Below are 26,556 nucleotides of genomic sequence, written 5' to 3' on the forward strand. Positions count from 1 at the left end.
CTTCACCGCCCCAAAAGATCCGTGTCTTCCTCCTGTAGCTACTGAAGAGCTTGAGCTTCGGAGCAAGAGGAAGTGATATAGCTTTGCAGTTGGTTGGTTTATTGGGGTTTTTTTTTTTTTGGTTGGTTGGTTTTTCCTTAATGCTATTTAAAACCCAGTACTACAGACAAGTGGGTGGAATAAATGGCTGTTTGTTATACTTTCACTTTGGAAATCTCTCAGCTATTTCCAAGCTCTCTAACAGATAATGTTTAATTTGTATCTCACCGTTGCCCATGACATGGGTAGGACAGGACCTGCCATCACCCATTTGGTGTTTTGTGTTTTCATGTATGCTGTAGTTTAGGGGACATGGGTACAACCATGTGAACATGTGTGGTTTTCTTCACCACCACCGAAGTGCCCCAGACACTCCACCCCTAGCCCGTACATCCTTATGTCACCTCTAGTGTGTCTCTTCCTTCTCTCCCCACCTTCCTACTTGGTCATCTCAGTTTTAGAATCTGAGGCCAAGCATTTGTCAGCGGTTGCCAACTTGGCTGCTCTGACGTGCCAAGTTGCCAGTGACATAAAAGTGTGTTTTCAATGAACCAGTGACCTTTTAAGGAGCAAGCTACCCGTCTTTGAATGTCCCTCCTGAACCCGTGTATTCTGCACTCACCACCACCTTGCGACTCAACTGTTTCTACCTTTGGAGGAGGCAAGTGAAGCTCATTAAACCAGATGATGCAAAAGGCCCGTAAGCTGTGACTTGGACTCCCATCAGCTCTGCTCCCAGCTCCCACCAGGAGCCGGGACCCACTGTGGCAGGCTCAGTAAGACCCAAGTGTGGTGGTGACTTCAAGCACCAGGAGAAAGCAGAAGGTCTGTAAAACTTTTGTTTGTGCTCAGAACCTTCCCATCTTTGGTCAGTGAATTTTTTCTTTTTTCTTTCTTTTTTTTTATGTCTAGTGCCTGGCAAACTTCCCGTGTCATACTCAATATGCCAAATACCAGTAACAATGATGGGTCTCATTCTCCTAATCCTGAAAGAGCATTGAAATGGATCTTTTAAAATCTCAGGGCTAGGAAGAAGGAGACGTTACTGGTGCCTGCTCGAGGCAATCGACGAACAGCAGGATGATCGTGATCGTGATCGTGATGTCTAGTGCCAACTTGCCGGTTCCTTTTCTCATTCAGTCTCTGCTTCTCCCTCACTGTCACCGGGGGAAGCACTCTTTAGCTCTGAACTCATTGGCAGTTTTGTGTTCCACAGTCTGGCCACCCCCTGAGGCAACAGCTGTGTTCTCCGGTGAATTTTCCCAGGGAGAGCCTGTAGGGTGCTGTGCTCAGTTCTGAATTTGTGCCTTCTCTGGGTGATGCCACAAGGGCGAGCACAGAAATGTGCCTCTGAGACCATTTCCACCCCCACCTCCGTCCCACCAGACTTTCTTCGTTTTCTATTCCTACTCCTACATTGCTGTTGAGTTGCATGAATATTAACAAATATTAACTCCCTCCCACGTATGTTTTCAGGTATTTTTTTCCCCATTTGGTCTGTGGCTTCCTTTGCTGGGCGGCTTAGCTTAATGGAGTCCTACTTGTTTATTTTGCTTTCATTGCATTTATTTTGGGTGTCATATCAGGAAAATCATCAAGGGGCTCTGGAAGTAGTTACAGAGGTTAAGGCACTTGCCTTGCATGTGACCTACTCTGGTTTGATCCCAGGCACCACATATGGTCCCCCAAGTACCGCCAATAATGGTCCCTGAGCCAGGCCCCTAACTATTACGTTCTTTCCGTTTGCTTATTTATTTAGAGAACTTTTTTTTTCTTTCTGTCTCGTGGGCAGGGGATGCGGTGGGGAGGGGAGTCTTACAATTCTAACTATAATTGCATAGACTTTATAACTAATGCTCTGCCCCTGAAGTATGGTCTAAAATGATTGGTGAAAGAATGGCCGAGATTAGTACCAGGAATTTTGCTCCATGGCTTGGAGGCCAGCTACACATGCTAGGGGAAAAGGAAGCTCAGATAGAGAAGAGAGCACCAAATAAAGGGTGTTAGGAGGATCCTCCCAGGATGGGAGAAGCATGCTGAAAGTAGACTATAGACCAAACATGATTGTCACCCATTGCCTCGTTTGCAAACCACAACACCCAAAAGGAGAGAGAGAGAACAAGGGGGAATGCCCTGCCACAGAGGCAGGGTGGGATGGGGGGGATGTGGGGTGGGAGGGATACTTGGATCCGTAGTGGTGGAAAATGGGCACTGGTGGAGGGATGGGTATTTGATCATTGTATAATTGAAACCCAAGCACAAAAATTTGTAAGTCTACAACTATACCTCATGGTGTTTCACTAATAAAAATAATAAATAAATAAAATGATTGGTGATTACTAAGAAGCATGATACAGGCCAGGGAGATAGCTCCAAGGACTGAAGTACATGCTTTTGCATGGTAGAGGTCCGGGTTCAATCCCTGGCACTGCATGGTCCCTGGAGTATAGCTAGTATACCCCCTAAACTCTACCAGGAGTGGCCTAAAATATAACAAATATGGAAATAAGCATTATCTACCTAGGTGTTGCTTCAGCACTTTTTCCTTTGCATGGGGGTAGGGGTACTCTCAGTGATGCTCAAGGCTTACTCCTGGCTCTGGGCTCAGAGATCACTCCTGGCAGTGACCAGGCAACCACATAATATGCTAGGGATTGAACCCAGGCTGGCCAAGTGCAAAGTGAATTCTCTTCCTGCTGTACTATCTCTCCAGCCCCTCAGCACTTTCTTACTTGCTTCCAAGATAAGGTTATTCTGGAGAATAGAACTCTGAAAACATGATGTGATATAGAATGAAAAGATTAACTGTAGATTACAATTAATGACATTTTCAGCTTTGTGAGCATACAGCCTCTCTTTCTTCTTTCTCCTCTCTCCTCTCTCCACTGTCCTCTCTCTCTCTCTACATCCCAATAAATGAAATATAATAGGGGAGGAAGTGAGTCACCAGGGCCCTGATAACTTACTGAAGAGCAGGGTACAAAGCATGATTGCACTGTGGTTGAAATCAGGGTGCTCCTTGAAGGGAAGAATCCTGTCTCATTCATTGAAGCCCAGAGAAGAATAGATCCAGATGGTGACGTCACAAATGCTTTATTTTAGGAAGATGATGGGCAAGGATGAGTGGGACGAAGAGAACAGGAAGAGACAGTGCCCTGAGACCCACCCGAGCATCCTTCAGAGAAGCACATGGAAAAGAGCAAAGAGGGGAAGGAATGCGTGTGGAGGCGATGTCCCGGCACCACATGGATGGGGCTGGGCAACAGGAGCAGGCTGTGAGGGGGATGGCCCTGAGACAAGTGTTCTTCTCGGAGTGGGCACTTCAGAGCCCCAACTGTGCTTCCGGCACCATGACAGAGGGGGCAGACAGCCAAGGATTTGGCCAATAGGGAGCTGTTCACATGGACTCTCTGTTCTCACTGGGGGAAGGATGGGCCAGTCTTCACCAGAAAGCAGAGTCGGGGTCGGGTGCTGCACACACACACACACACACACACACACACACACACACACACACGGGGGGGGGTTGGTACCAGAGAGATTCTTCCAGGCAGATGTGCAAGGTTGTGAGCAGAACCGGTTAGGCCAATGCTGCTTCAGATTGAGGCTGACTCTCTTCCTCCTTGGGACCCTCTTGCTCTCAAGGACTCCCACCCATGTGGATGTGGCCACCCACATGATAGGATCACGTCCTTGACCCAGAGCCCAGCCCTGGGCGGACGTTTGTCTGGTTGATGGGGTGGTCCAGCCATGCAAACTTGATGGGGTGCTTCAGCCACCTGGACTTGGTGGGATGGTCCAGCCACATGGACCTGGGGTGAGGCACAGAGGAGACCTAAGAAGCCAATGAATAAAGAATCTACCCACCTCTGTGCGTTAGGGACTTGGCAAATCTGTCTGGGTCTGCAGTCACATATTTCCCTTCCCTGTGGAAGTAGCGAGGCATGGGGACTTATGTCCTGGCAGGTCCTGAGTCCCAGCCTTGGATGGGAGACCCAGCAGAGGGGACCTTCTTTCCCAGGAGGCCCCCAAGTAGGTGGCCCATGCACCAGAAGAGCTTTCTCATGCAGCCTGGCCCATTGCTGTGAGAACTGACCCTCCCCAGCCCCTGCTTGGCACCAGCTGGTCATCCCGTTGGCAGACACCTCCCCTCTCTCTCACAAGCGACACCTGCATAGCCTTCATCTTTGCTTTGGCCTTTCCTGAGGATCTGAAGAATGTTAAGTCTCCCAGTGATAGGCAGATGCCCCCGCCCGGACGCTTGGGTTCCCTGTGCCTACATGTAACACCCCTGAAATTTCTCCACGACACTGTCAGTGCCCAGTCCCACTTGTTGGACCCCCATGGCGGGAACTGGGCCACTCCCGTCACCACCTCTGCTCCGTGACTCGGGGACTGAGCTAGAGCCTTGTCACGCTTAAACCTGCAGGGCCTTCCCCTAGGGGCGTAGAAGCGGGGTGCCTCCTGGTGGGCTCTCCCTTTTTCCTGTTGTTTTTGGGGGAGATACACCCAGCAGTGCTCAGGGCTTACTCCTGGATTTGAACTCAGAGGTAACCCCTAGAAGCCAGGAGCAATACTGGGGTGCCATCCCAGGTGGATCACATGCGAGGCAAAGGACCCACCCACTGCACTATCTCTCCAAACCCATATTTTTTGTTGTTTGTTTGTTTGTTTGGGGGCCATGCTTACTCCTATCTCTGTGTTCAAGGGTCATTCCTGTCATGCTCATGGATTGTTTGTGGTGCTGGGTCAGCTGTATGCAAGACAAGTAAGATTCTTCCAGGAAGATGTGGAAGAATCCCACTGCCTAGCTGGCGCCCCTCTTCATCCTCTAAGCCTTCTTCTGCTCCATTCCCCTTCCTTGGAACCTGGGTTCCTCTAGTCCCCTTGCCAAGAGAATTTGTACTGCACCTCTGCGACCTTCTTTAAGGCACGCATGAAAGCACGCAATCACACTAAGGAAAACAGAACTTAAAGGAGTTCTCCTCACCCTGCAGCCAGAACTGTGAGCAGGGAGGACCAGCGCATGAGGGCATGGAGGAAGGAGCAGGGAAACCCTGTGACTGTGTCTCTTTGTGGCCGTTAGGGGCGTTTGGGTGCTGGAGTCTCGGCCCTTCTCAGGGACTGAGCTAGAGGCTTGTCACGCTTAAACCTGCAGGGCCTTCCCCTGGGGGTCTGGAAGTGGGGTGCCTCCTGGTGGGCTCTCGCTTTTTCCTGTTGTTTTTGGGGGAGCCACAACCAGCAGTACTCAGGGCTTATTCCTGGATTTGCTCTCAGAGGTAACTCCCGGGAGCCAGGGCCAAGACTCAGGCCTGCGCTCTCAGTCGACTCAAGAGTCAAGTTGAGAGAAAGCCCCCACGTGCCTATGAAACACCCCTGTCCTGAGGACGGGCGTGGCAGGAGCAGTGGGTATGTCTTGTGACCAACCGGAAACAGTTTGGTTCCTTCCCCTCCGGCTTCCGTTTGACACCCACGGCCCTGACCTGGCCATGAGGCTGCTATTAGCTGCTTCCAGGAGCCCTCTTCCCTCTGGGCTCCATCCCGAAGCCTTTCCTTCACATCATCTTCCACCTGTGAGAAGGATGGTAAATATCTGCATCTACCTATATCCCAGTACCAACACCCTCCCTTGCTAGGGTGACCGGAAGTCTGCCCCAAACTCCCATTTTCATTCTTGCCATGAAACAGGTGTTGAGCTGAGAAAGAACCCACTGGTCCCTGGTTCCTTTTCTCTCCACTTCTGATACGTGGAGGCTCCAGGGTGGCCCCAGAGGACACCTTTGGCCCCGGGATAGAACTATGAGCCCCTGACTCAGTGGTCGGAGCTGGACGTTGGCATCCTGGCTGGATCCAGTCAGGCTCTGGGGGAGTGGGCACCCGCACTAAGCTCTGTGGTTCTCATTGCAGGCATCTTTTCCACAAGTCCTGCGTTGACCCCTGGCTCCTAGACCACCGCACCTGCCCCATGTGCAAGATGAACATTCTTAAAGCCCTGGGGATCCCGGTAAGCACAGCCCATCTCAGCCCCCATCGTCTTCCTGAATCTGGAATCCTTATCCCTGGATAGCAGGGAATTACGCATCCCTCAACAGGGGTGATCTTTGGTATGGGGGGCAGGGAAGGGAGGGAAGGTGGGAGAGGGTACAGGAGAGTGTCCATATCTGCAAACACTCACTTTCCCTCAGTCTGACTGTAGTGGGGAATGTTAGGATACACCTGGTGGTACTCAAGACATCCCCAGCTCTGTGCTCAGTTCACTCCTAGGGGTGCTCTCGGCGACCAATGGGGTACCAAGGGCCAACTGGAGTCAAACACACTTAAAAAAGTTCCTTGCCTGCTAGACTGTCTCTCTGGCCCCCACTTTCATCTTTCAGTTCCAGGGTAGTCCCAAGACATATATGCCTAGAGATGCCCCTTATGTCAGGCCCCTGTTAGGACACAAGGAAGCCTGCAGGGCACACGCTCACTCCTGGTCACCTCTCCCACAGGGAAAACCCCCTCCCTAACATTGGGGTGAGGGCAGTTGCTGAGAACCCAGCCAGGCCCTGGGCTGACCCCGGACTCCAAGGAGCCCTTGAGTGGGCAGGAGCCAGGACCATCCCACGGAACCTGGACTCTGTCTGGTCTAGTCCAGTGGCTCCCATATGGGTCTCTGGGCAAAGGCTTTCCTGCCTGGGAGGCCCCCGCTGCTCCTGTGGGGACAGAAAGAAAGCCGGACAGCAACCCCAAGGCTGCACAGGAAGACCCAGGTGCGAGTGGAGGAAGCTGTGAGGGCCAGTCCAGGGGCAGGGGCTGGGGCACTGGCCTCGCATGCACCAGACCCTGGTTCTACCACCAGCACCATGTGGTCCCCCAAGCATCGCTGAACATAGTCCTGGAGGCCCCCAGCCCCATGTCCTCAGGCCTAGCTTTGAACTTCCAGCCCATTGAGTTGACTATCAGGAGTGGACTCACCCCACCCCCCACTCCCCAAGCACTGAAGAAAGAAGCTACTAGACCAGCAGCATAGAGACCAGAAGCTCCACTGCTCATTATAAAACATAAAGAGGATATTAAGGGCTGGAGACAGAGGACAGGGCTGCAGGGGCTTCCCTTGCACCCCACTGATCCAGGTGTGGTCCTGGACATGTCCCCTGAGTCCTGTCAGGAGTCAGTTCTAAGCACAGAGGTGTGGCCCCAAAACAAAGGTGAAGGCCTTATTTTCCCTGGATTGCAAGAGTAGCTCCTGGATGGCCTCTATCCCCAGCCTCAAAACAGGCCGAGGCCCTAGAGTGGCCAGACCATCCCAATGGCATGTTGATTTTCGCCACCCACGCCCCAAATGCCAACCCAATTGTGTGACTCTAGGCTAGAGCCAACCTTTGAAAGGCAGCAAACTACATCTTCAGAAGGTTTGTGCATCTTGCGAACAGGGTAAAAATTCACTCACAGTGGCCAGAGAGACAGTTCAATGTGCTGAGCCCACACTTTGCACCAGGCCCCGGTTCAATCCCTGGTATTTTGTATATTGCCCTGAGCACTGCCAGGAGTGAGCCCCAAGCGTAGCTGGGAGTAGCCCGAGTGCTGCCTATTGTAGCCCCTAAACCCATAAATAAATGAAAAATCTTGTCGAATTACATCCTAATTTGAAAAGAAAAAAATGTAACTTGCAGCTAATATGAAATATGACCCCATGCCTCTGCATCAGGGGTGTGTGTGTGTGTGTGTGTGTGTGTGTGTGTGTGTGTGTGTGTGTGTTGTGTGTGTGTGTGTGTGGTCTCTCTAGACTCTTGGGAACACTCACACCATTTGATCTATTCAGGCTCTATCAAAGCTGTAAGCATCCATCCCACTGGTCTTTGGTCAGAACAAGCCCTTGCGAGGGGGTGGCGGCAGGGATGGTCTTACTCCCCAGAAGCTGTTTGTTTGGCAATGAGCAGAGTCCTGCCCTTCACTGTTTTCAGATAGAGTTTGGGGTTGCCTTTGGGTTTATTTCCAACACGACTTTCCCTATCCAGACCAGGGAGCTGCAGGGGGATGGAGTGGGGATGTGTTACGTGACACACATGCTTTCCAGAAAAGCAAGCATCATGGGAGTTTTGCCAAAGGTTCTTAAAGACCAGTTGTATAGGTGCTGGAGTGATAGCACAGTGGGTAGGGTGTTTACCTTGTATGCCGCCAACCCAGGTTCAACTCCCAGCATCCCATATGGTCCCCTGAGCACCACCAGAAGTAATTCCTGAGTGCAGAAACAGGAAGAACTTCTGTGCATTGCCGGGTGTGACCCAAAAAAGAACAAAAAAAAAAAACAGGCTGGCTCCGGGGACCAGAATCTCCCCCTTGAAGCAGTCCCCACGGCGCAACTTTTCCCAAACTGGAAAGAATTTTGCTGGTTTAGCTGAGAAGAATCTGAGGTGTTGGCCATACCAGGCCTGGGCTCACACACACCTAAGTCAGGCCAAAGAAGAGGAAGATCTCACTGCATCTTTCAGCCTCTGAGGCAGAATGCACTCCCTAGGTCTCATGACACCCTCGTCATGTCACTGAATCTGCATTTCCGTTTTCCTAAACACTTCTGACTCCGTTTTTACCTAATCAAGGCAAGTTGAACTGAGTGTCTCTGAGCATCAGAGCTGACCAGGCCTGTCTCAGAGGCCCCAGCATCATCTCGGTGTGCCTCACGCTGTCACCTTCAGAGTCACAGACTGCAGAGTCAGATAGATGAAATGCACGCCTTCTCCTGAGAGTGGGTCATCCTGGTCCCCCAAACATTAGCTCCTGAGGCTTGTGAGGGAGCCACACCCAGCAGCACTCAGGACTTACTCTCATCTCTCACTCAGGGGTCACTCCTTCAGGCGCTCGGGGACCAAGTGTGGTGCCAGGGATCAATTCAGGTTGGCCACATGCAAGGCAAGCATTCTCCCCACTGTACTGTCCTTCAGGCCCGCAGACCTGAACTTCTAGAAGTGTGGACTGAAGCCCCAGAGGGACTCACAGGATGGAGGGGGGGGGGGGTCACAGACCATTTAACAGTGGAAAAAGGTTTCTGGGCACACAGTGACCAAAAATGAATTCCAAATCAGCTGCGTCATCCGTAAGAGGAGCTTCAGGCAGCACTTGCCAGGCTGCATGTCTCTGGTCCAGCTGGGAGGAGATGGTGTTTGTGAGGCTGCATGGTGTCAGCTGGGCAGCCGGGGAACGTGGTCTTGCACGCTCCGGGAGCTGGTCCTCAGGGCCCAGCACGTGCCTTCCCTCCTGGTGACGTTGCAAGCAGCATGGGCTGATCACTATTTATGGAAAATCCCATGAGACTGATGGAGCCCTGAGTCCCGACCCGCTTCACGGTCCCCATGCCGGCCCACATGTTGGATACACACTCTGTGCTTGCTTGCAGGTGGCACTTGGCATCTCCTGAGTATTTTGACTGATTTCAATTAGAGGTATATAAATCGAGGTGGTTTTTCTTACCAAAATATTTCTGTTGGATGAATCATTCCGAGTGGATAGAAACTGAGCTAGCGAAAGCTTATTAAATACAATACCGAAGCCAAGTTATTTGTGTCCACTCCCTTCGGTCCCTTGGAGCTCATTAGCATTTTCTCTTTCTCTCTCCCTGTCTGCTGAAGATATAAATAGATACCAACTGGTCCACAAAGTATGGCAGACACTATGCGTCATAATTAAGTTTATTTTTATTTTATTTTTTTGGTCTTTAGGTTACACCTGGAAATACTCAGTGCTTACTCCTGGCTCTGTTTTCAGGGGGTCATATGTGGTGCTGGGGGTTGAACCCAGGTCAGGCATGTGCAAGGCAAGTGCCCTACCCACTGCACTGTCTCTCCGGCCCTCAGCAAGACCATGCGCCTCAATGTCCTCAAGGGACCCCAACTGAATAAAGGTCTTTTCTTTCTGGGAAGAAGGAAGGAAGGAAGGAAGGAAGGAAGGAAGGAAGGAAGGAAGGAAGGAAGGAAGGGAGGGAGGAAGGACAGAAGGAAGGAAGGAAGGAAGGAAGGAAGGAAGGAAGGAAGGAAGGAAGGAAGGAAGGAAGGACAGAAGGAAGGAAGGAAGGAAGGAAGGAAGGAAGGAAGGAAGGAAGGAAGGAAGGAAGGACAGAAGGAAGGAAGGAAGGAAGGAAGGAAGGAAGGAAGGAAGGAAGGAAGGACAGAAGGAAGGAAGGAAGGAAGGAAGGAAGGAAGGAAGGAAGGAAGGACAGAAGGAAGGAAGGAAGGAAGGAAGGAAGGAAGGAAGGAAGGAAGGGAGGGAGGGAGGGAAGGAGGGAGGGAAGGAAGGAGGAGGAGGAGGAGGAGGAGGAGGGAGGGAGGGAGGGAGAGAGAGGGAAAGAGAGGGCAGAGGAGAACTCAAAAGTCAAGAGCACACAGACCTGAGTTTGCTCCCCAGCACCATATGGCTTTTGAGTACTGCTAGGGCTCAATCCAGGTGACCAGTTGGCCTTGGGCATGGCCCCTACACCCTTGACCTCTGCTATGGGGTAGGGGGGGAGTCAGAGAAACAAAGGCAGTGAAAGAGCAATATCAACCATTACTGAAGCTGAGTCCTTTTGACTAAAGAACAACCCCACATCAACCTCACTGGGAACCTTGTCTTCCCTGCAACCCACCTGAGCAGCTCAGGGTATCAGCATCTGAGCTGAGAGGTTTGAGAAGTGGGGTGTGTGGATCCTGAGTCAGAACCAGGAGCCGGAGATGCAGGCTGGGACAAATGTGGAGACGTGCTCAGGAGTTCAGATCTCAAGCACACAATACTCAGACTTTGGTGTACTTAAGAAAAGTTCTGGTGAGAAAGGGAGAGATTGAGGGAAGAACAGGACAGGGCAAGGAAAGTCACACCCCTATTCATGTTCTGTGTCACACTGGGTATCACGAGGGGTCAGTGAACTGACTGTCCAGTGCAACTCGGGTTTCACTGAACAGGCTCTGTCTTCCAGTAGAGACAGAGGCAACGAGAGAACAGAGACAAGACACACTTTATCGAACATTTAACTGAGTGCTAGTGGAACTCTCTGACAGTTTCCAGGAATCCTAAAAGCTGAAAACCTGAAGCTGTGCCCAGTGCTTGCATTTTGAGCTTTGTGTCCAATGAGTCCAGTTTGGGGGCCGGAGGAATAGTCCAGCGGGCAGGGCATTTGCCTTGCACGCAACCGACCAAGGTTCGATCCCCACATCTCATGTTCCCCCGTGTACCTCCAGGAGTAATTTCTGAGTGCAGAACCAGGAACTAACCCCTGAGCATCACCAGATGTGACCCAAAAAGCCAAAATGATAATAATAATAATAATAATAAATTTTTTTAAAAAGATCCAGGGTCTCTGTCAATGAACTTTGAACACAAAGGACTCCCAGTGGGGGTAAGTCCATCTTTGTCATCCCAGATCTCTCCTCCCCAACTGCCCATCTGGGAGCATGGAATGCAAGCAGACCCCCCGCCCTGTGCTCCTCTAGGCAATGTTAATCTTCACATCTAAGCAGAAAAAAAGTATTGATAACTAGCTGTTCTCATGATTTCTCAAGACTTTATAGCACACAGCTGCCACATTCTAAAAGTAAGTGTTAGGAGTATAGGATGAGAACTAACAACTGAAGATCACTTGAAAAAGACCTGCTAGCATGAAACCTATGAGATGCACCAGAGGCCAAGGCACTTGACTTGCATGCAGTCAGCCCTGGTTTGATTTTTAGCAATGCACATGGCCCTCTGACTACCACCATGAGTGATCCCTGAGCACAGAGCCAGGAGAAAGCCTGGATCACCACCAGTTATGCACCCTCTAAAAAAAAATCGAGCCTAGAGAAATAGTCCAGGGGTTAAGGCACCCACCTTGCATGTAGCCAAACCCAGCACTGAATGTGATCCCCTGAACACTGTCAAGGGTCATTCCTGAGCAGAGAGCAAGAAATAGCCCCTGAGTACTACAGGGTGTGACCCAAAGCCTCCCCCACTGATGAAACTGTTAGTTGAGGAGATATAACTATATTCAAAATTCCCTGAAACTGCAGAGCTAAGGCCAAACTGTCAAATTGGCAGGTGAGGTTTTTGCCCAGTAATAAAGAGATTAATACAGTGTGGCCGGCTTATGCTGCCTGGGAACTGACTGCCCAGGGACATGGAAGGTGTCTTGCAGTGAGTACATTAAACTCCACAGCCTCATCCCACAACTGTGGGTCGAATTTTAACTCAGGAATGCATGGTCAATTGCATTTTAGAAAATAGGGCGTGGGGAGTGTGTGTAACAGCCTCACACGGTGTTCTTGCATGACTGTGTGTGTCTGCAGCCCTCCATTCACTGAGCCAGGCTCTCGCCCGACCCCCGCCCTCATGCCATCAGTACATGTGCGAATAATACAAAGTTCTTGGGGGTGATTACCAGATTGTCAGAGATGCCCTATAGAGGAAGCACTGTAGAGAAGGAAATAAACAAATGATAAATAAACGATGTGACTACCCCCACGTAATTTAGGATATTCTTGCTGCGGTGTTCGATCCTTCTCTCGCCATCCAAAAAGAAAGCACGTTTTGGAACATGAGTTTTTAGGTTAATTACAGAAACAGTATGTGAAATGTTTTTAAATAAAGTGGCTCGGGAGGAGAGTGGTAAAGAACTTGGTTTCCTACTGAGACAAAATATTAGGCTGCAGACACTTGGTTCCCAACGGCATCCACTAAGAATAGCTGCTTTTCTCTCCCCTCAGCCCAACGCCGACTGCATGGACGACCTGCCCACGGACTTCGAGGGGTCCCTGGGAGGGCCCCCGACCAACCAGATCACAGGCGCCAGCGACACCACCGTGAACGAGAGCTCAGTCACTTTGGACCCTGCGGTCCGGACTGTGGGAGCCTTGCAGGTGGTTCCAGACAGTGACCCCAACCCGCAGGAGGGAGAAGTTCTCTTCACCGGCAACAGTGAGTTCTGGCATGTGGGAGAAACATAAGCGTTCGTGTGGGGTATTCCCAGGCCAGGCAGTCAGCTGGGTCTCACCCGTGGGGCCTGAGCTGGAGGACGGGTCATCTAAGGGGGAGGGCTTAGCCCCAGTTCTTCACACAGGCCCACCTGTCACCGCTCACTTCCCCTGCATCCTGATCACGTGTTTTCTCCAGGGCCAGTTGGGGAAACACCACCCCACTCAAAGGCCTATGGCGTGGCATCTGCACCATCTTTGTGGCAGTCTGCGTCTCCTGTATGCACTGCAGCAAATAGCGTTTTTGTTTGATAATAGTTATAAGGCTTCAAGAAAGAAGTGATCGTTGATGTCAAGAGAGGGGTGCGGCAGGGTGATACCATTTCACCAAAACTCTTCAGTGCCACCCTTGAGAACATCATGCGACGACTGGAATGGGAAGGAATGGGAGTGAAGATAGATGGTCGGCAACTACACCACCTCCGCTTTGCTGATGACATTGTTTTAATAACACCAAACATCAGCCAAGCGGCACAAATGCTGGCCGACCGTGAGTGTGGAAAGGTAGGACTACAGCTGAATCTTACGAAGACAATGTTTATGAGAAACAGCCTTGTTCCTGACGCCCCATTCGCTCTCAATGGAACGACCATCTCCGAATGCAACAGCTATGTGTACCTAGGTCGAGAGGTCAACATGACAAATGACCTGGCACCCGAGCTGCGCAGGAGGAAGAGAGCGGCGTGGAACACCTTCAAGAACGTCGAAGAAATAGCTAAGAGGACGAAGAACCTCCGGCTCCGGGCACATCTCTTTGATTCCACTGTTCTTCCTGCATTAACATATGCCTCAGAGACCTGGGCCCTATGCAAACAAGATGAGAACGCTATTCAGGTCTCCCAAAGAAGAATAGAAAGAGCTATGCTTGGAATATCACGTTTCACTCAAATGAGAGAGAGAATCCGGAGTTCTGACATCCGTCGACGATCAAGAATCAGGGACGCTGTCTCATATGCCAAGGTGTCGAAAATCAGATGGGCTGGTCACGTAATGAGATTTAAAGACGACCGCTGGACTAGAGCTGTTACCGACTGGATCCCACGGGATGTCAAAAGACCATGTGGCCGCCCACCTTCCAGATGGTCAGACTTCTTCGTCAAGATCATGAACAATCGGTTTGAGGCCCTTCATGTTCCTGGAGCGAACAGATGCCATTGGGCTACACTAGCACGCAACAGGGACAAATGGAGACGTTACTGGTGCCCGCTCGAGCAAATCGACAACTAACGGGAAGTTAAGTGATTAAGTGATAAGGCTTCCAAGGGGCCCAATTGAAACTACTAGAAGTGACACATGGGTAGTGGTCAAGGGTCTTTAGCATCTGTAGTAACGGCGCAGTAACTTTGCACATCAGTAGCACAAATATTAGCAATATTGTTAATTTAAAAAATTTTGAATTTTAGACTTTTTTTTAAATGCCTTAACTTAGGGCCAAGAAAGAGCACTAGCTAGCCCCTGTCACATGGTAGATGACCCACTCCAGTACTGCCTTGTGTGATCCCTGTGCCAGGATTAAGCCCTGAGCACTGCCGAGTGTGGGTCCAAAATCCCCCCAATATTTTAATTAAAAAAAAAAGCTGACCGGAAGCAAGAAGCAGGAAACAAGGCCCTCGGTCCTCACTGGGCTTCCAGGCAGTTAGGAGACTTTGTGGCTCGCATGTTTTTCCACTGTTTTGGGGGCCTGTTGCCCCGGGGTCTTCTGGCACTAGGGCAGGATCCAGAACTTGGCCGTGCCCCGAACCTGCCCTCCACCTAAGCCACGGCCCAGGCCCCAGCTGTGAGGCACATGGACAAAGTGCTTTGGTGCCTCACTACCAGGCCTGTCGTCCTAGCCTCACAGTCCTTTCTGCCGCAACGGCTCCCTCCTGGCTTTGCACCAAGTGTGAGGACCTTCGTGCCACCACAGAGGCACCAGGGACGTTTCTCAGAGTGAGCCTGTTGCTAAGAAACGCGTGACCCAGCTTAGAAAGCGTCTGCGTTGCCTCGCTAGGAGATGCAGCCTGTACCTTTATGTAGGCTGCCATTAAGTCTCAACCTCCCGCCGTGCAGTCACGTGTTTTGAATGCTACTTTATTCTTACAGTGAAGACTCATTTTCTCTTCTCAGAGAAGTAGCTCAAAATTACCCCAGTGCCTTCCTTCAGTGCAAGAAAAGTTTATCTCCACTTTCCAGTGAGGGGGGCTGAGTTCAGGACATGTACCCTGTGTAAAATCCCTTCTTACTAGACCCCAGCTTCTGGGTGGGCCACCCATGAGGAACCATGGGGGAACTGATCACGAGTTGAAACATAATTCTATTAGGGATTCTTTTCCAATTTAAAAATATTTATTCATGAGTGGCTGGAGCTGTATAGTACAGTGGGTTGGGCACTTGCCTTGCATGAGGCCAACCCATGTTCAATCCCCGGTATCACATAGGGTTCCCGGCTGAGCCCTTCCAGGAGAAATTCCCAAGTTCTGAGCCAGGAGTAGCACCTGAGCATACCGGGTGGAGCCCAAAAGAACAAAAAAATTATTCATGATACTTTCATCACAGTATAAAGCAGGCTTCAGGTGTCTCATGTAATTTTTTAAGGAAATGTGTGATAATCACCTCTGGTTCATGCAAACATTTCGGAACTAAACTCTATTTTACTTGCCATAAAAATATTTCTGCTCTAGACACTGTCTAAAAAATTGATTTAATGAAAAACTTGAATCCTGAAAAGAAAATTTCTCTATTACTGTGAATTTATGAAGCAGAGAAGACAAGAGCATATAACCACTGTTATTAAAGCAGCAGGAATAAGAAATCTTAATATCAGCTTTCGCAAATTTGAGGCACCCTTTCTGGCAGGTAGAAGAACCTGACTTCATTGCTTAATCGCCCTCCCTAAGAGCTCAAATCATAATTCTTGTTTCTCTTCAAAATATTCTTTTGGGGGTGGGTGGTTGGGCCACCCCTCATGAGCTCAGGGATTACTCCTAAATCTATGCACAGGGGTCCCTCTGGAGGCACTCAGGGGATCTTATACAGTGCCAGGGTTCAGGCTAAGCTTGGTTTCATGCAAGACAAGTGCCTTGACCCCAATACATTCTCTCTGGTCCTTCAAAACATTCTTTCTTTCTGGGTTTTAAACCACATCCAGTAGTGCTCAAGGGACCATGCAGTGCAGTCCCAGGGATCAAATTAGGGGCCTCCTGCATGCAAAATATGCACAGTGGCCCTTAGAGTCAGCTCTTCACTCTCTTCAAAACATTCTTTTGCACAGCAGAACTGAATAGTACTGTCTGTCTAAAAAGGAAAACCAGAAGTTGAGAAGCTATTCAAGTTCCTGCCCAGTCCTTGACTTCCAGGACTGGATTTCCTGGTTAAACTGGTTTCCACATAAGTGTCAGAGGCGTGTTTATTCCAGACTTAGAGTGGAGAGTTCAAAACCCAATGGCAGCATGCCCATGGGTGCTGAGTGGAGACTCGGAGTCCTCAATGCTGGCCCTCTTGCTGAAGGAATTACCCAGAATCAGTTCAGATTCATGATTTCACAGGAATAAACTCACAAATTTATCTCCGAACCCTAACCAAGCCCCTCCCAAGGGCTAATCAAAGGCCTAAATCTCCGTGGACATGGAGGACAGGGAAGATGATCCAGTCTGACAAGCAAGTTGAGATTTGCTTAGACACAAGGAGAAAACGCAAGTCTGCATCTCCTAAGGAAGAGGCCAGCCAGGAGAATGCAGTTCTGTAGAGAATGCTGGATAGACTGTGGAGATGACCCAAACGGGTGCAGACTGGATTTGCGTGCAGGAGACTCAAGTTTATTCCCAGCACTCCAGGATCCCCTAAACATTGCTTGGAGTGGTTTTTTGCTGAGCACTGAGTTGGAAATAACTCCTTGAGAGTCTCCAGAAAGAGGTGCCAGTCCCTGGGAAGCAACAGAATATAAGAGTTCTCAGAACATGGGAGCCGGTGAAAGCCGTCTCTTCCCTCCCTCCCCTTATCGCAAGCAGACTCAGACCTATACTTAGAGCCTAGTCCCTCATGTAAATACGAATGCACAGCAAGGATAGCCGGGAGTGGGGAGAGAGATTCATTACCCTCCAAGGGAGCTGAAATAATACCATGCACAGAATACTACAAACTGTCAGCTGTATCCTTTCAGAGAGATGAGATAATATTGCAACCAGAAATAAGAAATGGGTTGGAATTTTCAGAGGATAAAGGAAAGCTCTTGGAAATTAAGTGTGACAGAAGAAAAATCCCCATAGAATGATTAAAAGATAAAATCGAGATAAAATATTCTTTGTCTTGTCAAACTAGGTCTACCCACTGCCTGACTCACGGTACTATCTCTCTGGCACATGGAAGAAAACTATATTTAGTCAACGCACGTTTTTCTCTGTGCCTGTCTTCCCCAAATGTGTTTGCCCTCGAGTGAAAAGTATGGTCTTGCCTGGCACCCTGGGCTTCAAAAAAACTGATAGGGCACTAGGGAGCCGGAGCGATAGTACAGCGGGTAGGGCATTTGCCTTGCACGTGGCCAACCCGGGTTCAATCCCCGGCATCCCATATGGTCCCCCAAGCATTGCAAGGAGTAGCTTCTGGGTGCAGAGCCAGGAGTGACCCCTGAGCATCGCTGGGTGTGACCCAAAACGCAAAAAATAAACAAAAAAACTGATAGGGCACCAAACGAGAGCATTTTCTTTCTGTGTGCAACTTCCGAATTGTATTTGCCTGTACCATGGACATGTTTGGTGTGTAGGATGCAAGCATCAGCCCACCCCAGAGCTCCTGCCTATGAGTCCCCCTGGACCACTCCTCTCTGCCCCGCTGCAACTCCTCTCGGGCCTTCAGCTTCCCCTGGTGCATTTCCCTCTCCATCTCCTCCCATCCTCCAGCCTTCGCTCCCCTGCTTCCTGGATCATGTCTTGGCATCTGGTGGCATCCCTTGTTTTGCTCAAAGCATGTGAGTTTCACCTGTGGGTTAAAGTCTCCAGCTGGTTCCTCAAAACAAGCCATGAAGCCTTTGGCCTCTGCCACCCTCTGGCCATCCCCGGCCACCTGCAGTGGCAGACACGTTGCCCCTAGACACCTTGTCCACCTGCCAAGTCTCTGTGTCCTTGGGCACTTTGCATCTGCTGTATCGTCAACAATGCCTTTGCCACAAATCCAAGCCTCCTTCCCCCACGATTAGCTCCTTCCAACATCTCCGTTCTGAGTTTTTGAGAACATGCCTGTCACCCCTCTAAGCCTCAAGGTCCTTGACAAGATTACAGATTTGATCTTCATCTTCATGCTCTAAAAAGAAACAGCATTGGGGGGTCGGGGGAGGGAGATGGCTCTAGGGGCTGGAACATATGCTTTGCATGTGGGAACCCCAGATTTGACCCTGGGCACCACATGCCCCCAAGCACCCCTGGGTATGGTCCCCAAATAAATCAAATCCAGCACCGTTTATGATGTAGAGTTAGACTCAGCAAGCATTAGTTGAGCAAATGAGCTGGATTTTCTTTTATAGGTCTGGGGCCACGCCTAGTGGAACTCAGGGCTGACTGCTGACTCTGTGTTCAGGGATCACTCCTTGCGGGGTTCGGGTGCTGAGATCAGCCATGTGCAAAGCAAGCACCTTAATCACTGTTCTATCCCTCTGGCCCTGTGAATGATTTTGATTCTTTTTTTCCTTTTTTCTTTTATTTTTGGTCACACCCGGTGTTGCACAGGTGTTACTCCTGGCTCTGCACTCGGGAATTACTCCTGGAGGTGCTGGGGGGACCATATGGGACGCTGGGAATCGAATCCAGGTCAGCTGCATGCAAGGCAAACGTCCTACCCGCTGTGCGCTGTGCTATCTCTCCAGCCCGAGTTTGATTCTTAAAGGAAACCAAGGACAGAGACATTTAGTGGGTGGCAGAAACGGCATTAAAATATGTACTTGTATTTTGTTAGCCAGTGAAAATTATAAAGGTCTGTTGTTCGAAGGGTAGATCGCCAGAGAGCGAGCAGGACCGAGGCACTAGACGTGGACCTGCCGAGTTCCTTAGGGATGATGTTCCATATACACATCAATGCCCAGCGCATCTCCTGTCCTGGGAAGGAGGGGGCTTAATGCCTTGTAGAAATTAATGGGTGATTTATTATTTATCAGCATTGCCACTGTGCTTCCTAGCCCATGGGATTCGAGGCAATGAGTACCAGGTGGCGGTGTGGGCGCTGTGCTGGCAGAGACACTTCTGCAGCTGTGTGAAGTGTTGTCATCAAACCAAGGCCCAGAGCCAGGACCACTGAGATGGGTCTTCTCGGTTTGCCTTTAGACCATGGCACCGCCCTTACTCTAGATGATCCTTCCACAAGCGAAGACCACCCTGATGAGAGCTAAAACAGGCTTGGGCCTCTTTGGCATCACGCAGAGCCGGGCTCCCACCCTGGCTGGCCACTGACTTACTAATTGTAGCCAACTCACTTAACCTTGCTGAGCCTCAATTTCCTTGTCTTTAAAAGTGTCCAAATAAGATCCACGTTGTGAGACTGAAATCAATCCACGACTCTATAGCTTCTGGCTCCATGCCCAGCTCTCAGTAAATCATAAATGTTACCTCCTCCTGGGCATGAAACCACCTCCCCTTAACAGCATACACGCTGGACTAGCACATTCCCAGTACCTGTTGGTGCAACTGAAATGGGAAATATTATAAAGCTATCTGCAAAGCTCCGATCTCAGACCCATCTCAGTGACCGCTAACTCTAAGCTCGTTCTTAAACCATTTGCAGCGGATGAAAACTGACATTATTGTACTTGTCTTCAATCACCAGAATGACTTTACTTCCTGAGCCAGAACTGTCTGTGGGCTGGTTGTTATTTATCTTTTCCACTAATTGATCATTTGAGTCCTACTGAGATAAGCAGGAGTCTTTATCACCCTGATGTCATAGAAAATAATGACTTCTTCTAATACCATTTACCGAGAAACCTCTCTGGGATCAGCTTCATGGCTGGGCAGCCCATCAATCAATCCTCTACCCATTAGCATCGCTTCCTAGAAAGACATAATTATGTCTCTGCCCATGGCTCCACACCGCTTCAACTCAGCTCACAGCAGCTGCCAACCTTAGTGTTTGCAGCCTACCAACCTACCAGCACTCTGATCTATGGCTAACCATCATTTCAGATACGCTCAGTCTCAACGTTTTGTTGTACATTAAACCTCTGGAAATGAATTGGAACAAACATTGGGAAAGTACTAATGGGCTGAAATCTCACAACTGGGGCCAGAGAAGTAGTCCAGCAGGTAGCACAATTGCCTTGCTTACAGCTGACCCCATTTAATCCCCAGCCCCGCATGTTGTTCCCCAAAAAACTGCCAGGAGTGATCCCTGAGACCAGAGCCAAGAGTAAGTCCTGAGCCCAATCAGCTATGGTCCCCAAAACAGTGAAACAAAAGCCCTCAAAATTTCAGCAGAGGGGTCCCCTCCATCCACACAGAAAATCCACTAGAAGACCCTTTAGTAATGGAAAGAGCCAACACACTGACTCTGAAAAGTTCCTGCAGCACTTCTCTCTGTCTGGGGGGGGGGGGGGGGGGGGTAGGAGCACGGAGACATTGCCAGGAAACTTCTAATAGAAAAATTATATTGCGGAGCAGGGAGATAGCTTTGTGCTAGAATACTTGCCTTGTATGAGAGGCCCTGGGTTCAACTCCCACCCTAAACATTAAAAAATAAGAAAAGAAAGAGAAGCTCTTGTGGCTAAGTGTAGCTACACCCTCACCTATAGCTTCCCAGGCCCAGCATGCTGGGAAGACTTCCCTTCATCCTCCCTCTGGAAGCTTCCCTGGACCACACATCAGGACCCCAGTGTGGGCTCAGCCCCTTTCCCTATGTACACTCGCACCCACCATGTATGCACACATAGGCACATGCAGGTATGCGCATGAACATCCTCAACCACCATGAAAACTTATATCTAACAGACTCTAAAGGATGGTTCTAGGCCAAGGGGTGAGCGGACAGATGTCACATTTGAGTCCCAGTGCAGCCAGTGACTTGGGATGGCCCTGCCATGTTGCTGACACTGTCCAAATCATAGCCAGAGTTTCAGAGGTGTTGCCAGGCTGAAGAGCTGGAAGCAGCAGCGAGGCCTTCACCTCCTTCTCTTTAGGGTCACTGACCGGCCCTGAGTCTAGCAGTAACCCCTGCAGGATGCCACAAGGTCTTGAATGAGGACAGATTCAGGGCAGCAGGACTTCCTGGCCATGCTCTTCCCAGCGGCCCCTTTAGCTGGCCACTGAGGTTTCCTTGGCTTCTACGTCTGGGCACCACTGTAGGTTACGTGCGACTCTGCGTGCACGTGCCTTGAAAGCAGCCACACACACGGTGAATGATTGCTGGCAAGCAGCCTTCACTGCAGGAATCAACAATTAGGAGATTTATAGACAAAAGCCCCATCAGAATAATTTTTTTTTTGTCAAACAAATTGTTCATTTATATAAATAAAAGCTTAGGCCTTAATCAGAGCTGTCAACACCAGAAAGTGCTGGGTGCACTTACACTGCTGCTGTGCGGTGAATTTCCAAGGGAAAAGTCAGACCACAAGAACGCTGCGAACACTGTTTAAGTAAGGAGTTAATTAGAAAACTGGGCTTGGAAATGAAAGCTTAAGCAGACACACAATGGATTAAAAGGCATGTCTTCCTCTTAGGAAGCGGAGGCAATTTTCTGTTGTGGGATAAACACATACGTGGGCACACAGGTTCTGTGTGTGTGCACGTGTGTTTGCCAAGAACTTGTTCTACCCTCACACAAATGCAAGCGTGGACATGCACACCCATACTTACGTGTGAGCCACTGTACATTTCTGTGACACAAACATCTGCTATAATGGGAACAATGCAGTATTGGCATCAGAACAAAACATATAGATCAATGAAACAGAAATAAAGCCATGCATATAGTTGGTTTGTGACAGTGGAGGCCATAGCAATCTGTAGGGGAAAGACAGTCCTCCATGAATGCTGTTGGAAGACAGGGCGGCCATCTGTAAAAGAATGTATTAGAGAGACATGGGTGATGGTTCAGGGGCAGCACGCTTGCCTTGCATGCAGCCAACCCTAGTTCAATCCCTAGCACCCCATATGGTCCTCCCAGCACCAGCAGGAGTAATTTCTGAGTTCAGAGCCAGAAGTCAGCCCTGAGCGTCCCAGGGTGTAACCCAGAAACAACAACAATGAAATAATGCCCAAAATAGATTGGGGCCTTGAATGGAAATCTTAAACCATAAAATTTCTAGAAGAAAGCAGATGAATCTGTTGTCTGTTTGCTCCCACTGGGGCCAAAGTCAGCAGTGCTGAGGAGCTTCTCCAGGTTCAGTGCTTGGAGATCACTCTCAGCAGAGCTCAGGGGACCTTACAGTGCCAGAAAACAAACCCAGTGCTTTGCATGCAAAGTGTGTGCTCCTGTCCCAGAGCCATCTCGCCAGTTCCTGGGTCACCTCCTGATAGCAGAGTCAGAGAGGTGATTCTGGATTTGACATCCAAGGTGGGGGCAATAATAGTGAGAATAACCACATGAAAATGAAAGGCTTCTCACACCAAGGACTCCAGAAAGAAAGTACCAACTACAGAATGGAAGAGGAAACTCCAGATCATGTGTCCAATAGAAGGCTAATATCCACACTGTATGAAGAACTCTTACAATTCAATCAAAATCATCAACACAGGACTGGACAAATACATCAATGGGTGCTTCTCATTCAAAAGATCCAAGTTCAAGCCCTGGCACCATATGATCCCCCAAGAACCACCAGGAGAAACCCCCAAGCCCCCACCCCAGTATAGAGTTGGGAGTGAACCTCAAGCACTGCCAGGTGTGGCCCCCAAACATAAAAACAAAACTAAACTGGTAAGTTAGAATGGAAAAACTAAAGAAATGTGTTTTTTTCCAAAGAGGACATACAAATGACCCACAGAAAATGAGCGAATGTCCAGCATTACTAATCCTTAGGGAATTGCAAGCCAAAGTCACAGCGAGCTATCAGCTCACTGCAGTTAAAGTGGCCGTCATCCAAAATACAAGAAGTGAATGTTAGTGAGGATGTCTCGAAAGAGATCCCTGAGGCCCCAGTTGGGGTCAGTTGGTGCAGCAGCTATGGGAACAGTATCAAGATTTCTCAAAAAAAAAGAATAGAGCAACCATATGGACGAGCAATTCCTCTTCTGGGTACTTACCCGAAGACAAGGAAATTGCTACTTAAAAAATTATTCATTGCAGTATTTATAACAGCTTATCTGTGGAAGCAACCCAAGTGCCCATTAATGGATGAATGGTGAAGGAAAAGTGTTTCATTGAATGTATGGCTTAATCAGCATTTAGAAAAATGCATCATTTAAGTGATCAGTGTCATCACTGCGGGAACCTGTTATTGTTACCCAAACTCAGTCTAGCTTCGACACAGCTGGCCCCTATGGTAGAACTTGTGGCTGCCATCATCTGTATATTGTCCATTGTCAACTAAAGCAGCATGAAGTGATGCTTATCTTTACTTGCAATGGTGAAACACTCAGCCATGAGGAAGGGGGGAAAGTTCTGCAGACAATAGCTGCGTATGGCAGGCCCTGCAGATTTCTGCAGCCCGTTGCTTGGGCAAGCCTTTGGGGGCCTTTAAAATAACCCTTTGCAGAGGGTATTTATGTCTGCCCTCATGTTCTCCCCAATATTAGATTCCAAACAAGTATGTGAGGTGCCTTGAGAAAGCCCCAGGGCATGGGGCCAGCGGCTACTTGGGTCAGGTCATTATGTCCAATTGCACCAGGTTGTAGAACCAGGAACATGGGTGAAGGCTCTGCCCTGGGCCAAGTACAAGATCACAAAATCCACATGTCTAATAAATGGGGCTTTGCACGTTAACATGGATGTCTGAAGGCATAGTTGCTAAAAAGCATCATCTCAAGTTGTTGTGGGGACAAATATATCCTTTAGTGTGGACCCCTGGACAGACTCTCCCCCTCCTGAGGCCCTAATCCCCACCCCAATAAACCTAATTTTTATTTTTTTAAATGAAACAAAGCTCTTGAGGGAGGTTACTCCAGAGAGATACTACAAGGGAGTAAGGCACTTGTCTTGTAAGCTCATAACCCAAGTTCAATCTCTAGCATCATTTAAGGCCTCCCAAACAGGAGTGATCTGAGCACAAAGCAAGGAGTGATCACTGAGCACAGAGCCAGGAGTAAATCCAGAGCACTGCTTTCTATTGTTCTCCCCCCCCCCAAAAAAAAAAGAGAATAAAATATTAGTATTTTTGTCATGGGTAGTCTTTGAGGGTATTATACTGAGCAAAACAAGTCAAAGAATGATAAATACCCTATGTTTTCACTCTTATGTATAATCTTAAAAAAAAAAAGAAAGAAAAATGCCAAACCAAAGTAAACTAAAATCAGTTGATGTGGCCAATATTATTATCACTTTGGACCCCAGTACCTCCAGCATATCACCATCTGGGGAAACTCCAACTCCTTCCCGGGGAAGGAAAGAAAAGAGGGTGGCATGTGCATCTCACATTCTAGCTGTTTGGAGGTTGGGCTTCCTAGAGGAGGGATCTCTGTCTTGCCTAAGTCTGAGTGCAGACAAGGGCACACCAGGCTGGAGCCAGCTGAGAGATGATCTCTGTGGCTTGGTCATACTCCATGTAGTCACAGATGTTAGAGCACCTGTCCATGGCCCACTAAGGCCCAGTAATGAGCACAAGAATAGAAAGAAACAAAGCTCTTGAGGGAGGTTACTCACACAAGCCCAGAGACGATGTATCTGCGCCCCATCAGAACACTGCAGGGTCTCCTGGATCTCCCAGCTCAGCTGAGCATTGGAAGTTCTCAGAGAAACAGTACAGGAGGTAAAGAACTTATCAGTCATGCGACCAACCCTGATTCAATCCCTGGCACCTCATATGGTCCTCCCAGTGACCTTCTCCAGGGGTTGTTTCTGAGAGCCAGGAATATCCCCCTAAGCACTGCCAGTTGACTCAAAAATCAAAACACAGAGAGAGAGAGAGAGAGAGAGAGAGAGAGAGAGAGAGAGAGAGAGAGAGGAGGGAGGGAGGGAGGAAGGGAGGGAGGTGAAATATATTCCTTGCTTGAAGTCTATAATGTGCGTGCGTGCGTGCGTGCGTGCGTGCGTGTGTGTGTGTGTGTGTGTGTGTGTGTGTGTGTGTTGGGAGGCGGGGGGGAGAGGAGGATTGGGCCATACCCTACTCTCTGTGGTTAGCAGTTACTCCTGAAAGTGTCTGGGGAACCATATGCAGTGCTAGGGATTGAACCCGCTTGGTGCCATGGAAGGCAAGTGACTTATCCCCTGTACTATCTCTCCAGCCCCTAGATATACAGAGACATTTTTAAAATAAGGTAAAAAGGAGAGGGGCTCGTTTTTCTTAAACTCTCTCTCCTCCCTTGGCCCTCAGGAAGCGAGGGTGGCGCTGGGATGGGAGCAGATCAGGAGCCTGGTGCTCACCCAGCCCCGCTTTCTCTTCACAGGCGAGCAGGAGCCCGCGGTCAGCAGCGACTCCGACATCTCCCTCATCATGGCCATGGAGGTCGGCCTGTCCGACGTGGAGCTCTCCACGGACCCCGACTGCGAAGAGGTGAAATCTTGAACCGACAGGTGTCCAAGAGAAGGTGATCGGACTCCAGGGGACGGGAAGGAGGAGCGGCCCGAGATGGGCCCTTGGGCACCTGGACCTCCAAAACACCTTGGAAACCCCAGGGCTCTCCACTCCGGAACGGTCCCCAAAAGCAATATCCAAAGTCGCATTGGTCAGGCCTCCACAGCCCGTGGTCCTGCAGCCGGAGCCTGAAAGCCGATTTTCCTCCCACGGCCTCACGGACCCACAGGCGCTCCCCACCCCGCCAAGGGACTTCCTAGGACCTTCTTCACTGTCACTTTTCCCAGGTCTTTCGTGGGGGATGTTGTTGGGTTTCGTTGGCAGTTTTCTCTTTAGGGACGACGTGTGGATGGTATCTGTGCCCCTCCCCTTCCCGGCCTTTGATTCACTCCCGCTCTGGAGCCAGGTTCTCCTCCAGCTCTGACCCATTTGGATTTCATCTCCGAGATGAACAGCCGAGCCCTCCCAGCAGAAGGGGGGTTGCATGGCTTTGGGAAGTGCCTCACCCACTCCACCCCCATCCCCGCACCCCCCGCAACACCGAGACCAGCTTTCCTGAAGAATCTAAATGGATCTGGACTGTCGCAGCTGCCGAACCCCCTCTTAACACCCCCGCTACCCGCCCAAAGCCCAAGTCTGCTCCTTCACCTCAGCCCTCTCATACTGGCGTGCAGCTGACAGGACCCCAGGCCCTAAAATGCCAGCTCCCAGGGGGCGCATCCTCTGGTCCTGCCTTTGGCTGGAAATGGAGGCTCAGAAGCCCCTTCCAGGCCTGTTGTTCCTTTCTTCGTGGCTGGAGACCATGTGATTGGGATGGCAAGGTTAGTTCTAAACCACAACACCACTTCCGCTGCAGGGAGCAAAGAGCTGGACTCCCATCACATCCATTACCTCCATTACTAGTTTCCGGGGGAGCCATGGCCTTTGAAGGTTCCAGTCATT

At 49.8% G+C, this 26,556-nt stretch overlaps 1 protein-coding gene across 1 annotated transcript in view; it reads left to right on the top strand.

The window, feature by feature from the left end:
• Positions 1-25,767, top strand: part of RNF150 (ring finger protein 150) — a 194,400-nt gene extending 168,633 nt beyond the window's left edge. The window contains exons 5-7 of the mRNA XM_056119201.1: positions 5,947-6,043; positions 12,726-12,936; positions 25,487-25,767. Coding sequence (XP_055975176.1) covers positions 5,947-6,043; positions 12,726-12,936; positions 25,487-25,605 — 427 coding nt within the window. The 3' untranslated portion in view covers positions 25,606-25,767. The remainder of the gene's footprint in view (positions 1-5,946; positions 6,044-12,725; positions 12,937-25,486) is intronic.
• Positions 25,768-26,556: the final 789 nt, after the last annotated feature.

This window comes from Sorex fumeus, unplaced genomic scaffold, assembly GCF_029834395.1.
Source record: "Sorex fumeus unplaced genomic scaffold, SorFum_2.1 ptg000039l, whole genome shotgun sequence".
Classification (NCBI taxonomy): domain Eukaryota; kingdom Metazoa; phylum Chordata; class Mammalia; order Eulipotyphla; family Soricidae; genus Sorex; species Sorex fumeus.